At 51.2% G+C, this 18,261-nt stretch overlaps 1 protein-coding gene across 1 annotated transcript; it reads right to left on the bottom strand.

Annotated features, from left to right (window-relative positions):
* Positions 1 to 239: 239 nt before the first annotated feature.
* Positions 240 to 15,450, bottom strand: MOGAT2 (monoacylglycerol O-acyltransferase 2). Its single transcript, XM_050756313.1, has 6 exons — positions 15,360 to 15,450; positions 13,157 to 13,335; positions 4,018 to 4,222; positions 3,524 to 3,698; positions 2,685 to 2,884; positions 240 to 433 (listed from the first exon to the last, which is right to left on the bottom strand). Exons 1-6 carry the CDS (start codon positions 15,448 to 15,450, stop codon positions 279 to 281), a joined length of 1,005 nt encoding a protein of 334 aa, XP_050612270.1. The 3' UTR covers positions 240 to 278.
* Positions 15,451 to 18,261: the final 2,811 nt, after the last annotated feature.

The raw sequence follows: 18,261 nt of genomic DNA, 5'->3' as shown, positions 1-18,261 counted from the left end.
GAAAACATTCTCCTCCAGCCCTTTCTCCCATTTCACTGAGCAGACAGAAGCCAAGGAGCAGGAGGCTTGCAGAGGTCTTGTAGCAGAAGTGCAGATTGCAGTGCCAGAATCTGGTCTCCTCTTCTGCGTTGCCCACCCTGACTTACAGCCTGACATGGGTTAGATTTGCAGGAGTCTGGGAAGGCTCTGCAGATATGTTCAACAAACACCTCCAGGAAGTCTTCTCAGAGCACAGCACCTCCTGCTGGGCTCCCTAATGTTGGCCCTGCCCTTTGGGCTCAGCAGAACTCCAAGTGTTGGTCAGCAGGAATGTTGAACTTAAGTTTGTGGGCCTCGAAGAGGTTGCACAGCTCTTTGATATAGCGCTGGTGCAGCTGGTTCACCTCCTCCTCCGAGGGATGCAGCGTCTTCTGTACCTCGATGGGCTTCCCCACTGCAAGGCATAGAGGCGTGCAGTGGCTTAGGGTAGGGAAAGGGACATTGGGGCAGGTGCCCATCCCTATGGTTCATCCCTGCAGAAAAGTGCTCTTACTGCCATTCCTTCCAACCCTAATCTCAGCGGAGTCTTGCTGTGTCATTCCAGATCTCCTCAAAGCCCTAATCTCAGGTAATGAATTTTTTTAAGACATTAGTGGTCAACCTCGTGATCCGCCCGTCTCGGCCTCCCAAGATTACAGATAATGAATAAGACAATGGATTCTGATATAATAACAATGGCTGGATTTCTTTTCTTTCTTTCTCCGTTTCTCTCTTTCTCTCTCTCTCTCTTTCTCCCTTCCTTTCTCTCTCTCTCTCTCTCTCTCTCTTTCTTTCCTGCAGAGTCTCGCTCTGTAGCCCAGGCTGGAGTGCAGTGGCACAATCTCAGCTCACTGCAACCTCCACCTCCCGCATCCCGGTTCAAGCAATTCTCCTGCCTCAGCCTTCTGAGTAGCTGGGATTACAGGCATGCGCCACCATGCCCAGCTAATTTTTGTATTTTTAGTAGAGACAGGGTTTCGTCATGTTGGCCAGGCTGGTCTTGAATTCCTGACCCCGTGATCTGCCCTCCTCGGTCTCCTAAAGTGCAGGGATTACAAGTGTGAGCCACCGTGACTGGCCAATGGCTGGATTTCAATGTGTCAGGCAATGTATTAGGTGCTTTACATGAAATACTCCCTATTATCCTATGGGTATAAAAAACTGTCATTATTCCTATTTGACAGATGAGTCAATGAGGCTCAGAGAGGTTACCTGACTTGTTCAAGGTCACATAGCCAGGAAGAACCACTGCCAGATTTTAGACCCCGGGGGTGTGCCCTTCACCTTCAGGCTATATGATCTGGGGAGTCCAAGATGCCATGATTGGAAGCAGCTATATTTCTAAGATGGGGTGAGTTCATAGCCCAGGCAGCTCTTCTCTCCCCTCTACCCCTCCACGCTGACCTGCAGTGGATCTCTTATCCCAGGGAGGAATCAGGATGGACCTAACTCATCTCTTTCTCTGGTTCTGCCTGGCTGGGAAGGCAGCTCCTCTGTCCTCTCTTCTGGCGATAGTTCTGGAGGCAGAAGTATTAAAATTCGTGAAAATATTGCCACACAACACGGGTGTGGGGTCATGATGTAGGGGTTTACCAAGTCTGCTCAATTAGCAAGTGGATGGATGGAGATGAGATAAATGGACTTCTCCCTATAAAGTCTTTCGGAGGCCAGGCATGGTGCCTCATGCCTGTAATCCCAGTACTTTGGGAGGCTGAGCCTGGGGGATCACTTTAGGTCAGGAGTTCGAGATGAGCCTGGCCAACATGGTGAAACCCTGTCTCTACTAAAAATACAAAAATTACCCAGGCGTGGTGGCATGCACCTGTAATCCCAGCTACTCTGGAGGTTGAGGCAGGAGAATCGCTTGAACCCGGGAGGTGGAGGTTGCAGTGAGCTGAGCTCATGCCACTGCACTCTAGCCTGGGCAACAGAGCAGGACTCTGTCTCAAAAAAAAAAAAAAGAATTAAACCCACCTTTTCCGGCATTGTAAAAAGTCAGAATGATCCTAATAAAAACCTCAACTTTGTTATACAAAAACAGTGTGATATTTTGGAAGATACTTAACTTCTCTGAGCCCCAGTTTACATCAATGAAATGGGTATAGTAACTCCTGTCTTGAAGGTATGGCCAGGCGCAATGGCTCATGCCTTTAATTCCAGCACTTTGGGAGGCCGAGGCAGGCGGATCACTTGAGGTCAGGAGTTTGAGACCAGCCTGGTCAACATGGTGAAACACCATCTCTACTAAAAATACAAAAATTAGCTGAGTTTTGTGGTGAGCAACTGTAGTCCCAGCTACTCGGGAGGTTGAGGCATGAGAATTTCTTGAACCTGGGAGGCAGAGGTTGCAGTGAGCCAAGATTGTGCCATTGCATACAGGCTTCCTGCCTTGAAGGTTGTTAGAATAAACTGAGTTGCTTCATGTAGGGCAGCTAGTGTAGTGCCTGGCACACAGTAGATGCTCAGCAACTGGTCGCAACTATTGCTCTTGGCACCTCTGCTATAGTTCCTATCCCAGACTGTCTTCTATTCTATCTGCTTGCGTGTGTATGTTTCCCAAACTAGAATGAGAGCCCCATTAGGGCAGGAATAAATCTGGCCCATCTCCACGTCCCCTTGCAGCACACAACATAGCCTCCTCCCTCCCAGCCTGGTCCTGGACTTACCCACAGTGGTGATGGGCCGGCGGTAGGGTATTAAACCAAAGCTGTACTGGAAGACACCACGGCCATGAAAGAGTGGGAGGGAGATGCCCATGATCTTCTGCAACCGATTCTGGATACAGCGCAACCAGGAGCCAGAAGAGTTGGGAATCTGGTCAAATAGGTCATTCTCTCCGAAGGAGAAGATTGGCACCAGGGGTGCCCTGGAGACAAATAGAGGAAAGAGGGCATGTGGGAGGCCCCAGAGAAGGCACAAGCTGAAAGGCCCTTTAGCTTCCTGCAGGGACTCTGTGACCAAGAAATGGAGCAGAGGTCAGCCACCTGGGCTGGAAGTGGAGGCCTGGGTTATCTCCCAGACCTTCACAGCCCCATTCTCTGGGCAGGTCCCTTGCAGGGCCACAACTTCCCAGTTGCACCATGAGAGGTAGACCAGCATGCTTCAGACAGTCCTCCCAGATACAAAAATCTGCATTGTTTTTCCCAGAAAAATCTCTCCCACCTCAGCTGGCTCATGTTTCTCAAGGATGCTTCACCCCAAGTAGGGAGAAGAGCTCTGAAATGTACCCCAAATATCACTCTTCTAGATATCATAGGTCTCAGGTCAAGTGCCAGTTTTGTGGAATATGTTCATTGCCACCTAGTTTCTTAGATTACTGAGTCTCCCTTGTGGAAACTTTTCTAGGTATTTGGGCGTGAGACACCAAAATATAATCTTCATTGTGAATGGACTGAAAATCTCTACCAAAATAGAATCTGCATTCGTCTCTGCCCTCTTCCCATCAAAATAAAATCCTTGCCAATCGCCAACTGAAACCAGAGTGCTCTTCCCAGAGGCTTGATACCCGTGTGTCAGGGCGAGCCTGATGAAGCCCTTTCGGTTCCGCAGTAACAGCGTGAAGGATCCAGGCCTGGCATCCAGGGCCTCCTGGGCACCCCCTACAATGATGCCCAGCAAGTTTCCGCCACCCTTCCTGTTCAGAATGTGAGCAGCGCTCTCCTTTTCTGATGTGACCAACCCTGCGGAAAGAGAAAGGTGGGTCAGGTATGGGGTGAGGGAGCAAGGGCTATGAAAGCACATAGAGCCCATGAAAGAGATCACCAGCAAGGCCTGGGGTTGCCCCCACTGCACCCCATTCCAGCTAGGAGCTCCCTGAGTCTTCTCCCTCTTCCCAACCCACTGGTGGACTTAGCACCCAGCATGGTGCTGTAGGAAGTGCTTCTTTGGGCCCAGCCTCCTTCTCCTACTGCACACACTCTTGGAAGAAGTACAGAACTGTTGGCAACCCTCCTGAAAATGTGTTACCTTCCTGAGCTGCTCAGGGGTGGAAACACTCACCTGCGGACATGATGTAATCTCTGAAGAAGGGGGCCCGGAACCACAAGGTCAGCATCATCAGATGGGGGCGGATACCGGGGAAGATTGAAGAGAAGCCTGTGCTCTCAGTGCACAGGTTGGCAAAGGCTCCAGCTGCCAGGACTCCATGGGGGTGGAAGCCCGCAATGTAGTTCCGAGAGGGGTCCAGCTCAGCAGTCTTGACCAGCTGCAGGGACAGCAACCTACTGAGCCAGGGTGGGGCCTGTGTTCCAACCCTGACTCTTCCCCTCACTGGTGTGACCTTGGGAAACCCCCCTGAGCCTCCAGGTCTTCATCCATATGTCTGACCACCCTGGGTTCTTACGAAGATTCAGATATGGTGTGTGACAGCACCTGGAGATACCATGGTGTTGGCTGTGCCACAGAGTTGATGCTGGCTTGGGACAAATTGCTTCCCTCTCCTACAGACTCCTCATTTATAAAGTGGCAATACAGTATTTGGCCCTGTCCCTACTACCTCCTAGGGCTACTGAGAAACTCAAGCATGATGGTGCCTGGAATTATTTATACCAGCACCACCTGTACAGGATATAACATGAAGGCATCAAGAGGCTACACAGGGGTATCAACATGCTGAAATAGCCCCATTTTAAGAAAAACAATGTTCCGGCCAGGCATGGTGGCTCATGCCTATAATCCCAGCACTTTGGGAGGCCAAGGCGGGTGGATCACCTGAGGTCAGGAGTTTGAGACCAGCCTGGCCAACATGGTGAAACCCCATCTCTAATAAAAATACCAAAAATTAGCTAGGTGTAGTGGCAGGCGCCTGTAATCACAGCTACTCAGGAGGCTGAGACAGGAGAATCACTTGAACCTGGGAGGCGGAGGTTGCAGTGAACCGAGATCGTGCCACTGCACTCCAGCCTGGGCAACAAGAGCAAAAAAACTGCATCTCAAAAAAAAAAAAAAAAAAAAAAAAAAAAAAAGCATTTGTGCATAGAGAACACCCTGGTGAGTGGAAGGGCCTGTGTCTAGGTCACTGAGCCAATATTAGAATGGGCATCTACGCGCACATTATCTATTGTGGTCCCACAGAGCATGCAGTTGGATACGTGCACATAGATACATGTAATAATACTGGCTCAGTGACCTAGACACAGGCCTTCCCACAGTGCAGGCACTTGGATACTAAGGTGTGGTCTGCACCTCCCTAGATGTGGTCTCTATTGGTATCTTTCTATGCTAACCTCTTTCATCTGTCCCCTGGACCCAAATCTATCACAACATCCCTGTGAAGATTACAGACCATGTGTCTGATGCATCTGTGTCCCCAGTGCAGGCCTGGAACAGAGGAGATGCTCTGGAAAGGGTATGGCATGAAGGAAGGAAGGAATAAGCCCAATGGATGAGGATGGTGCAGCCTCAGAAGGAAGGCTCCCTGACCCCAATCCTATCCTGGCATGTTACCAGGGTTCCACTAGTGAGAAAAAGAACCTTGAGTCGGGAGACCCAGGTTCTGCCGCTGGCTCATCACATGACCGTTGTCAGGCCCCTGTCCCCTCTGTGGCTCAATTATTTCTGTCCCACAGGACACTGATAACGCCTCCCTGGCAGGGTTGCTACTGGGTTTAAGGGGGTAAACAAAGAAGAGAGGAGACTTGTGAAGTGCTGTGGTCTGTCTCCCTCCCTCAGTTCTGTTAGGTGAAGGGAGTGTGACTAAGCGAAGATGGATGGCTGTCTGGGGAAAATCCTGCCTGGGTGCATGCCCTGGCAGGCTGGGTGTGCAGCAGGCAGTGGGGCCTGGAGAAGTGCATAGCCAGGTTACTAGGCTCTGGGGGTTGTTATCGCTTTTAGTTGATATGATTTATATACCATAAAATGTGTCCATTTTAAGTATGAAATTCAGGGTTTCAGTACATTTAAAAGGTATGGGATAGGTGTGGTGGCTCACACCTCTAATCTTAGCAGCCTGGCAACACAGTGAGACTCCATCTCTGCAAACATTTTTTTTAAAGTTGTGGTGGTGCGTGCCTGTAGTCCAAGCTACTTGGGAGGCTGAGGCGGGAGGATTGCTTGAGCTCAGGAATGAGGCTGCAGTGAGTTATGATTGCACCACTGCACTCCAGCCTGGATTACAGAAAGAGATCCTGTCTGTCTTTCTTTTTTTTTGAGACAGGGTCTTACTCTGTCGCCCAGACGCGAGTACAGTGGCACAATCTCGGCTCACTGCAACTTCTGCCTCCCAGGCTCAAGCGATCCTCCTGCCTCAGCCTCCTGAGCACCTGGGATTACAGGTGTGCACCACTACCACCAGGCTCATTTTTGTATTTTTAGTGGAGATGGGGTTTCACCATGTTGGCCAGGCTGGTCTTGAGCTCTTGACCTCAAATGATCCATCCCCCTCAGCCTCCCAAAGTGCTGGGATCACAGGTGTGAGCCACCACACCTGGCCAAGATCCCGTCTTTAAAAAAAAAAAAAAAAAAAAGTGTGTTACCAATCAATATCTAATTCCAGAGCATTTTCAACACTCCAAAATAAACTCATACCTATTAGAAGTCACTCCCCCCCCTCTCCCCAGCCCCTGGAACCACGAATTTACTTTTTGTCTCTATGGATTTGCCTGTTCCAGACATTTCACGTAAATGGAATCATATAATATGTGGCATTTGTGTCTGGTTTCCTTCATTTAGCATGATTGGAGGTTTATCTATGTTATAGTATGTATCTGTACTTCATTCCTTGCTGTGACTGTATACTATTCCATTTTATGGATATTCTACATCTTGGATGTCCATTCATTAGTCAAGGACATTTGAGTGGTTTCACCCTTGGGCCATTACAAATAACGTGGCCACAAGCACTTGTGTACAAGTCTTGGTGTGAAAATGTTTTCAGTTCTTTGGCAGGGGCTACAGGGGCGCTTTTTTAACCCCAAGACGCTCTTCAGTCCCTGCCTAAACGATCACAGCACCACATAGGGCTCTCCGGGAGTGGACATCTGGACATTGAGTGGGAGGGAGGACAGCGGGGGTGCTATGTCTCTACTGTGTCTGTCCATTCCCATTTCTCCACAAACGAACTTGTGCCCCCTCACAGCCGTGGGTCAACTGAAGAGCCTCAAGAGCCCACTGTCCTAACAGATTCTTTATGGTTCACAAAGCAGCCATGCTGTTAGCTTGTTTAATGTTCAATCTGGCCCTAGGGAGGCTGGCTGGAGTTTGATAGGCCCAGTGTGACAGTCCAGCAAACTGAGCTGTGGAGACCTGCCCTGAGCCACACAGATGGCTCTGAGTTCTGCCACCTCCTGCAGAAAGCATCAGAGAGAGAGAGAGAGAGAGAGAGAGAGAGAGAGAGAGAGAGAGCGCGTGCAAAGTGAGCCAGGAAGCCTTTGTTCCAGACCCAGGGAAATATCCTGGCACTCAGGACTGTCTTTGGGGCCTTTCACTCACTAGTCAGACTTGGAAGGTCCAGGGTTCTCTCGATTCCCTTCTCCCAGGAGAAAGTGGCTCCTGCATCAACAACCTGCCTCGCACTGCTCCAGGGCCTGGCGTGGGAGAGCTTGTTCATGGCCTATTTATGTGCTTAGATTAATTGGCAGGTTAAAAATGCTGGGCATGCAGGGTCTGATTCAGTAGGTCTGATCTGGCCTTGGGCATCTGATTTGTGACAGATTTCCTAGAGGATTTGGTTACACATCAAAATTCAAAAATCCTCTTTCAGGTTCAGGCTGTTAGCGCTGTGTGTGTGTGTGTGTGTGTGTGTGTGTGTGTGTGTGTGTGTTAGGGACTAGGGTACTTCCCTGTCTCCCCCTATCCAGCTCAGATGGATGGAAAGGCTTGGATATTCTCCTTGGCCCTGGCTGTAACTCCCTGTGGCCCTGGGTAGGGCTTTGGCCTCCCCAGTCCACTCTGTTGATAAGTTATTAGCTGGTTCTTGCCCCACCATAGTCACACATTCACTTCACAGACACACATTGATACCCATGGACACATCCCCTCAATTCTAACATGCGCACTCTCCCTGCCCACTTGTTGAAGAAATACAGTAAGTGCCAGGCCCTGAGAGCTGGAAAGAGTGCCAGAGTTGGTAAACACTCCCAGTATCTACCAGGCCCCAGGCACCTTGCATACACCAACTTGCCTCACCCTCTGTCAACCGTATGAGGGAAATATTGTATCATTGCCGCCTGCACTTAGCAGATGAGGAGATGGAGACACAAGGTTCATTAACTAGTTGTGGGTCATATAGCTAGTATAGACTTAGAGCCAGGGTTTGAACCCAGAAGCCTGGTTCTGTGTGTGTAACCAGGAGGCTCTGCCACCCTGTAGGAGTCCTAAGTAAAAGGGGATTCATGGGGTAAGAGGGTGCACTCCAAGTAAGAGCGCCAGCACAAGTGATGTAGCTCATGCCTAGACAGCTCGGATGGCAAAGGGAGGACAAGCAGGTGAGGGGTGGGTGGGGTGCAGGGACTGGAAGGCTGCAGCAAAATAGACTTTATGAGCCAGGGGAGTCACTGTCACTGCAGTATTTCACTCATTTTAAGAGGATTATTCCAGCCGCAGTGTGGTGGATGGACTGCTGGGGGCATTGGCAGAAGTAGAGCCAAGATAAAGAGATATGTATGGTCAGGGCTTAGGGCCAGGTGAGGAGAAATCAGGCTGGAGGAGTTTAGGAGGCAGAGCCCAGGGCTTAGAGCAGTGGTTCTTCACTGGGGCAAGTGTATGCCCCCAGCTCCTCCCCCTCCCCTAACAGAAGTCATTTGGTAATGTCTATAAATGTTTTTGGCTGTCACAACAGAGAGGGATAGTGCTACTGGCATTGAGTGAGTAGATGCCAGGGGTGCAGACAGTCCCCACAACATAGAATAATACAGCCCCAAATTTGAATGGTGCCCAGGTGGACAAAGCTACCTGGAGGGTTACCTGGCTGTGGGGTGCAGTGGACCAGAATAGGGTGGGAGGCCCCCAGTCCCTGCAAGGCAGCCCTGGGGCTAAGGGAACCGCTGTGCTCTGTGCCAGCTCTCCCTGCCCATGGCAGAGGTAGGACTCCTGGGAGGGTCCTGGAGATGCGCCCCAGCTCCATGTGAGAAGACCTCCCAGGCAGAGCCTTCCTATAACCAAGGGGGCAATCTCAGGGGGAAGCACGTATCCTAGATTGTGTAAGCTGGGATTTCTGTCCTGGGTGAAAGCTGGGCACCTGAGTCCCAGTGACGCGGGTTAAGAGACCCAGTGCTGAGAGGTGGCGGCTAGGAGGTCAGGCTCTAAGGCCCTAGAGATGCCTGGCAGGCTGCAGAAGACCTGAGGGTTTGTCACAGGTGTGTGTGGGTGGGGTCAAGGAGGTGGCCTGCAGGCTGCCCCAAGCCTGGCTCTGACAGTGACAGGCACGGTGCAGGCAGCATTTCCTGACAACTGGTCACAGCCCTGGTCATAGCCCTCGGTGCCTAAGGCCTTGGCCCACGGAGACCGTGTTTGCTCCAGATGACAAAATCTTCAGTGCCAGGGAAACCCAGAGCCTGGGTGGGTCTTCAGTATCAGGTGGGAACAGCTCCTCCTACACAAAACATTGCCTGACGCTCCACAACTAGCTCTGTGGGAAGCTGACCGGGTGACTTTAGAAAGTTCCAAGGCCCAGAAACGGTTTCTGAATTTTTCTTGAAATTCCATCACCAGGTGCTAGTTCATAAAAGCACAGTAAGAACTGATAAAAGCTCAGAAATCACTGGACAGCCACATGTATATGGCAGGGGAGCATAGAGGTTTGTGAATGTTGGGGGAGTTCAGCAGAGCTGGGTCTCCCTACTGTCTGCTCACCCCATGATCCCTTCAGGACTTGGGCAGTAAAGGTGTGTGGGAGGGTGGGAGGGTCTATGGAAAGAGAGTCTGCAGGCCACAGCCCCACCCAACAGGCCCAGCTTAGAACATAGTCAAAATGAACATCATCTCGCCCTCTGCTGGCCACTCAGTGGCATTGCCACCTTTGGCAGATGGTGCTGCAAAGGGCCTGCGGTGAGCAAGGATTCTGGAAAAAAACACACACACACACACACAAAAACAAAAAACGGTGCACAGGAGCAGGCACAGTGGCTGACGCCTGTAATCCCAGCACTTTGGGAGGCCGAGGCGGGCAGATCATCTAAGGTTGGGAGTTCAATACCAGCCTGGTCAACATGGTGAGACTCCGTATCTACTAAAAAAGTACAAATTAGCCAGGAGTGGTGGTGGGTGCCTGTAATCCCAGTTACTCAGGATGCTGAGGCAAGAGAATCGCTTGAACCTGGGTGGTGGAGGTTGCAGTGAGCCAATATAATGCCACCGCATTCCAGACTGGGCAACAAAAGTGAAACTCCGTCTTGAAAAAACAAAAACAAAACAAACAAACAAAAAAACAAACAAACAAAACGGTGCACATAGAATTTCTGCAAATCGAGGCCTGTGTCCCACCAGTGTTAACAGTACTAAGGTTGAGATATCCTCCTCAAGAGCCACCTGGCTGAGGAAGGAGCAGGAAGGACGTTGATAGGGTAGGTGCAGAGCTGCCTCAGCATTTCTGCCAGACCTGCAACTGGAAAGGCTCCAGGTGCACAGAGGGCCAGATGCCGTCCTTTGAGGCCCTTGGGCTGGCTGAAGACACCCCGGGAGAACTTTCAGGTGAGCAGTCCCAGTCTTGCAGAATGGCCTCCAATGGCCTCCACCCTCTGACCTGAGGGCCTCCCCAGCCTCCTCTGCAGGCCTGCCTTCTGCTTTAGCCATGCTGGATGTCAGCCTGTGGCTCAGAACTCACCGTGAGGCAAGTGTCTGGGCCTGTGCTTGTGTGTTTGCCTTTTCAGGCTGCTTTTTTTCCCCCAGTGGGCTTGGGATTCAGCTCAAGAGCGGGAAGTGAGACCAGAACCTCCAAAGCTCTCCGGGAGGCCAGAGCCTGCTTCAGGTTTTCTTTGGCTTGGTCCCTGATGTCACACACACGTCCCCAGGCTGGCCACAGCACACTTTCCCGGGGAGACTCTGACCTTCCTGGCACAGAAGAGGAAGCCCAGGCTGGAGAGAGGAGAGGCAGGAAAGGGAGGTGAATCTCAAAGTGCAGAGGTCCTGGGGTGGGGATGAGGACTGTGCCTCTGACACATCCATGGGCTGCTCCCAGAACTCAGCAAGCCCTAAGTTTCTTTGCTGACAAGACCCTGGAGGGGGCCTTGCAGGAAACACATATGAGGGGCAGGGGAGACTGCCCCCCTCCTGAGCCCCCCAGGCTAGACCATGTTCTGCCTTTCCACATCTACCACCCCTCGTGAGCATGGCACGTGAGTCTCTGCCAGCCACTGCCTGCTCTCTGCCCAGCACCCCCGTTGCCCTTCGCCCTGGAGGCCCTGCCCACTGCGGTGCTAGAGGCTCCTGCATTCCAGTTGTGGCTCAGCCTTTGCCAGTCCTTCTTGGGCTCCAGGACTCTCAGAAGGGAGCAAGGCAGGAACCCCAACCACCTTGCGTTCCCATAATTCAGACAAGTTTCTTAACTTTGGTGGACTTGTTTCCTCTACCCCTCCCCCTTTGCAAGCTGGAGACCTTGTTTCTGGAGGGACAGGAAGAGGTAGGCTTCCCAGGCAGAGTGGGAGAAGTTACATAGGTGTGGAGGTCAGAGCAGCAGGACTCTCAGAGTCCTCTCCAGACTCGAGTCACGACCACGCCTTCTCAGAGTCCCACTGCCAAGGTAAAATAATACTAGCCGCCTGTTTACTGAAAACCTACAAAGTGCTAGCCGGGCACGGTGGTTCACGCCTGTAATTCCAGCACTTTGGGATGCTGAGGTGGGCGGATCACCTAAGGTTGGGAGTTCGAGACCAGCCTGACCAACATGGTGAAACCCCGTCTCTACTAAAAATACAAGAATTAGCCAGGCATGGTGGCCGGCACCTGTAGTCCCAGCTACACGGGAGGCTGAGGCAGGAGAATTGCTTGAACCTGGGAGGCAGAGGTTGCAGTGAGCCGAGATCGCACCACTGCACTCCAGCCTAGATGACAGAGCCAGAGCAAGACTCCATCTCAAAAAAAAAAACAAACAAACCTACAAAGTGCTTTACCTGCTTTGTCTCATTGAATCTACACAACCCAGTGAGGTATGTGGCATTATCCCCATTTTACATATGAGGAAACTGAGGCTCAGAGAGACTAACTCGCCCATGTTCATACAGCCGGTATGGTATGGGGCTGACTTGGGATCAGAGTCTAGTCTACCTGTCTCCACAGGCCATGTCTTATCCCTTTCTTCTCTCCTGCTTCCAAAGGAGGGCCAACTGCCCCTGCCTGTCCCTTCTTTGCATCCCTGCTGCGTTCCCCACCCTATTCCATCTGGCCAATAAACCATCACTGCCTGGCTGCATAGATCAAGGCTTTAGATTGCCTGGGATTCCGTTGAAGGGGCCGAAAGATCTGCTCACTCAAATCCAGGGATCTGCTCTGCTCTGGACACACCTTCAAGTCCAGGGCCAACTGTCCACAATGACCATGAGGTGACAGGAGCTGGAAAGCCAGAGATTTGGAGGCATGCAGAGGAGGAGGAATCAGTCTACTTACTAGATACATGGGGAGACTGAGCCTCAGAACAGGATAAAGCTTTGCCCAAAGATACACTATATGCCAGTTAGGGGCAGGGTAGGATCTGAGAACAATTCAAGGCTCTCTCACCTGTCCCTTTGCCCACAGTCAGTGTACACACTTGGAAATCTGTAAAAGAACTTGTGTGACATTGGTGACATTTTCTCTTTCTCTGGGTGTCAGCCTCCTCTTCTGGTAAATTTTAAGTGTGAGGTTAGATGGTCCTTAGAAACTGTAAGTTTATTACCTTCACTCCCAAGCCTGGGCTGCTCATGGGTCTGTGCCTTTAAGATACATAGGCATGCCTTACATCATATACCCCACAGAACTCCTTCAAACACTGGACACTCATCAGTCCCTGTACTGGCCCCGCATCCCTGCAGATGCGAAACCATGATCGGAGAGAAGCTGGACTCTTCTCCAGGTCACATAGTAGCAGAAGCCCTAGCTCCTACCTCCCAGCCCAGTAGCCTCCTCAATGCATGCAGGGCCATATTTTCCCATGAAGATGTGGGCACTCTGGCCCTGACCACACCCCAGCCAACTCCCTCCCCGCCCCCCAACCAGCCTCAATACTCACCGAGATGGGGAAATAGTCCTTCATGTACTTCCATATGGTCCAGCACCTGATGGCCTGGACGCGCCGGCCCCCCTGCCGCGGCTTGTCTCGGTCCAGGTACCACCAGGCCGCATATAGGACAGTGAGGAGCCAGAATCTTGTAAACAGGAGGGCTATGAAGCCCACAATGCAGATCTCGGCTGGGGAGGGAAGAAGGAGCTGTCAGGAACAGGATCTGAGAGGAAGGCAGGTGAGATTGCTCAGACTGAGCTCTGCCCATAGGCCCGGCACTAGCAGCACCGTCCTGTCCAATCCTTGACCCCAGGAGGAAGACAGCAGCTTCCTGATCCTTCAAGGAGGAGAGGAAGGCCTCGAGAGGGACTGTGGCCAGCCCAGTGTCACTGGGAGCACGCGTTGAGCCTAGGTAGGCCTAATACCAAAGCTCACTTTCCCCCACTGCACCAGGCCACCTAATTCACTCCATCCCCCGCCTATCTCCCTTCTCCCCAGGAGAGTTGTCTGTACTTACCAAGTAATCGATGGGGACAACTGATTGGATAAACTGTTCTGGTTTCTGTCTTTTGGGATCTCAGAGCAAAGGGAGACCCTTTCCTGCTCTCTCTCTGTTCATCCTCTGCCCCATTTTCCCAGAGATAAATCCAGGTAGGTCCCTCCCCTTATTCAAGCCCTTCGTGACTTCCCCATAACTTCAGGCATAGTCCAAGCAGCTCAGCCTGGCCTCCAGGAGCCTCAGAGCTGGCCCTGTCCCTCCCGCTCCTGCCTCATGTCTGTGGCCACTCTGAACTACACAGTGTTCTCAAACCCTGCTGAGTTCCAGTGACCAGTGACGTTTGTTGTTGAAAGAAGGAGGGACGGAGGAAGAGGCCAGCCCTGGCCACCCCAGAATCAGGGGTGCATCAGGGCTAAGACCAGGCCTCGTGTGGAATTCCCCTCCGACTGATGGTTTCTCAGCCCTTACTGGAGGCAAATCCTTGATTGTTTGGCTCATCTGTGCAAAGGGGGTATACAGGGATGTGTAAAATGTCTAAAAACCCTTAGAACAGAGACACAGCTCAACCAGAAGGGATGCTAGGGCAGGGTCCTGGAGGGCCTGCTTTGCCAAGGGGGAGCTTTTTAGCTACAGAATTGTGGGGGAGTTTCTGAGGAAGTATGTGTGTGTGTATGTGGGTGTATGTGTGTGTGTGTGTGAGAGAGAGAGAGAGAGAAAGAGACATGGCTACTGACCAATGTGTTCAGAGTGTGTCAACATTTCAACAACCAGGAGAGTGGTACCTGTGTGCAGAACCCCAGCCCTGGAGGCAGCAGTTCCTACCCTGTCTGGTGCCAGCAGATGAAAGGAAAAATCCCATGGACTCCCAGTCATTCTCCCTTCCCAAGTCACAGATCCAGGCCCTCCTCGAAAATGTTACCTTCGGCAGAGCTGTTGTTTGGGCAAGGGTGATCTCTCTGGCCACAAATCAGTGGTGGGGTGGGTAAGGGGCCATGCTCATGCTCATGCCCTCTAGTGTGAGCCCAGTCCAAGGTCCAGGCCAGGTCTGTGCTGAGCAGAGGTCAGCACATTTCTTCATTTCCTTCACTATAGCCCTGCAAGGCCAGCATTGTTGTCCCCAATCTGCAGAGGGTGAAGTCGAGGCTTGGAGAGGTCAGGCATGGGCTGGCTAAAGTCACACAACTGGTCAGTTGCCCAGCTGAGTCTGACTCCGGGTTTCCTGGTACCCAGCATGCCCACTCCACAGTCCACTCTCAGCCTGCACTTTCTCCCCGCCCTCCTGTTCTTTCCCTGTTTCTCTCACTTACCCTACTACCAGCCCCAGTTTCCTCCTCCCAGAGAGTACAGAAGGTAATCCCTCCTCTCTGAGCAGGCTGCAGAGCCCAGAACTCTCCCATCACCACGCAGAGGCTTTCCTACACCACCCGGCAGCCTGCAGATTGGTCTCCATCCAAGTGCCAAAGGAGAACCCACAGTGCAATCCAGGAAGAGTAAGTAACCTGCCCAGAGCCGCAGATGGTGACTTCTACCCCACTCCACCAAGAAGCCTCTGGGCAGGCCCAGGAGTTCTCTCTGGGCAGGGGCTCTGAGCGCAACAAAGCCCCCTTTAGGATAAGTGTCTTCCCACCATCAATGTGCTGTGTGCACCTGGTGTGGCTGCTCTGCCTCACCTGAGTGCGGTGGTCTCCCATCCCACAGTGCAGCCCAACTTACCCAGAGCCAAGAACGAGAAGACGAACTGTAGGACAGCAAGTGTCTGCAGCCTGCGCTCCCATGGCACAAACAAGGGCGCGAACTCTACCATGCTGGAGGGTCAGCCTGAATCCCTCGGGTTCTGTGAGCTCTGCTGTGGTCTGAGGCACCCACAGGTTTTTGTTCCTGCCCCAGGCTGTAGAAGCTGGCAGGGAGAGTGCCACACCCAGCCCAGCCCAGCCCCAAGGCCTCCTTGCCCCTGCTGAGGCAGGAACTTCTATCCTACAAGAAACCTTTGAATCTACCTGCTAGAGCCTGGCTAAGGAAGGAGGAAGAGAAGGGGTTGTATAGCCTTTATCAGCCTTCTCAGGCAACACCTTATCTGCATGGCTACCTTTCCCTGATCGCTTAAATCTTGTCTTTCCTATAACTAGACAGGTGAAGCCCCAAGCATATGCAATCTCGCCCCCTTCCCACCTATTCAATGACTTGGCCCCAAGGTCAATGGATAAGATGACCTTGTCCTATCCATTGTTCCCCCTCCACACATATGCTGTACTAACTCCTACCTAAAAATCCCCACCCACACTGTGTCCTCCACCTCCTGCCCCGTTTTTCTGCTCACTCACATAGCAAACTCTTGGAAGAGCTGTCTTTCATGCCTTCCCGTCCTCACCTCCCATCTGTGGTACCACAAATAGTGGTCCACACTTCAGGTATCACCCTTCCACAAAAATGCCCTTGGCAAGTTCCCTAGTAACCTCCACGTTGTTAAATCCAGTAATCAATTCTCACATCTCATCCTGACCTATTGGCGGCATTAGATACGGTTGATCACTCCCGTGTCTTTGAAACCGCTTGGCCTTTGGACACTATGCTCTCCCAGTTTTCCTCCTAGCTCTCTGGCTGCTCCTTCTAGGTCTCCTTTGTGCCTCTCGTCTTTCACCAGGCCAGCTGTTAGAGTCCCCCTCCTCCACTCCATCCTCCGGACTTCTCTTTTCTCTCCAGTTCCTGCTCTGTGAGATCTCATCCAGGCTCACACCTGGCATTCTATTTACACAGCAAACACTTCCAAATCTGCATCTGCAGCTCTGCTCCCTGGGGCTCTAAACTTGAATCTCTAGGTGGTTCCTTGACATCTTCACTCAAATGCCTGATAGGCACCTCCACTGTAGCGTGTCTAAAGCTGAACTTGATTCCCTCCCCCACTTCCCTCCGGCCCCGCTGACTCCTCCTCTGCTCTTTCCTATCTCAGTAAAGGGTAACGCCCATTTACCCAGTTGCTCAGGCCAAAACCTGAGTCACACTAGATCCCTTCTATTCTTCTCCATCCACCTCTATCAGTCACCATGTCCTATCAGTTCTTCTAAATCCCTCCCTCTAAATGTGAACTTCAAATTGACGTATATCATACATACGGAAAAATGCACAAATCCTAAGTGGACAGAGGAATGCCTTTTCACAAAGTGAAAGTTATCACCACTCTGATCCACAAACAGAACTTACCTAGCACTCCTTCTGGCCTTGCCAGTCACTGCTCTCCTCCCTGTAGCTCAGCACCATCCTCATCTCTGTTCTTGAACTTTATGAAAAGTGAATCATTTAGTGTGTACTCTTTTGAGACATCATGTGTGTCTGTATTGCCTTTGTTTTCATTGCTGTTTAGCATTCCATTGTGTGAATATGCCACAAAGTGTCCATTTGGCTGCTGACAGGCATTTGGGTTGTCACCTGTTTCTGGCTATTATGAATATTGCTGCTATGAACATTCCTGTACATGTCTTTCAGTATACATCTATACACATTTCTGTTGGGTATGTGCCTGGAAATAGAATTGATGGGTCTCATGGTATATAGCCATAGAGTTTTCCAAAGTGATTGTACAAATCTATACTCCCACAAGCCTTATATAAGAATTCTGAGTTCTGAATTGTGGTGGGTGTGTAGTGGTCCTTCATTGTGGTTATAGCATTTTCCTAACAACTAATAAATATAAGCACATTTTAATATGCTTACTGCCCATTGGATGTCATTTTCTATGACCTTGTTCTAGTGTTTTGTTGATTTCAGTCTCTTGAACTGAACAGCTGCTGCCTACCTCCACAGCCAGCCTCTTTTATAGGCTGGCTCTGTCTTCCTTATTGGCCTCTCCGTTTACTTTCTATCCACGTTCTCCTCTCCACAATTTCAACACAGCAGGAGAACCCGCTGGGATTATGAATATGTGAATGTTCAAGTTTGGGAGTAAAGCCAAACTGTCTTCCAAAATAATAAAATAATACATCAGTGTACAGTCTCCCCAGGAATCAAGAGCCCCCCACCCCCACGGATCCGCTCTGACCTTGGTGTGGTCAGACTGTCTTCCAAAATAATACATCAGTGTACAGTCTCCCCAGGAATCCAGAGCCCCCCACCCCCATGGATCCGCTCTGACCCTTGGTGTGGTCAGACTTCTTTTCCAGCTAGGGTATGAAATGAGACCAAGTTTTACTCTTGATTTGCATTTCCTTATCATTAATTTTTTTTTTTTTTTTTGAAACTGAGTCTCGCTCTATCGCCCGGGCTGGAGTGCACTGGCACGATCTCAGCTCACTGAAACCTCCGCCTCCCGGGTTCACGCCATTCTCCTGCCTCAGCCTCCCAAGTAGCTGGGCCTACAGGTGCCTGCCACCACGCCCAGTTAATTTTTGTATTTTTAGTAGAAACGGGGTTTCACCATGTTGGTCAGGCCGGTCTCAAACTCCTGACCTCAGGTGATCTGCCCTCCTTGGCCTCCCCCAAAGTGCTGGGATTACAGGTGTGAGCCACCATGCCTGGCCTACACTAATGTTGAACATGTCTTTTTTTATGGGCATTTCCTCTTCTGTGAAAAGCTTGGTCTTCATTTTTGCCCATTTCTCGGGAGTGTAGCTTGTGCTTTTCA

The sequence above is a fragment of the Macaca thibetana genome, chromosome 14 (genome assembly GCF_024542745.1).
Source record: "Macaca thibetana thibetana isolate TM-01 chromosome 14, ASM2454274v1, whole genome shotgun sequence".
NCBI lineage: Eukaryota > Metazoa > Chordata > Mammalia > Primates > Cercopithecidae > Macaca > Macaca thibetana.
This window is presented reverse-complemented; position numbering and strand designations above follow the sequence as displayed.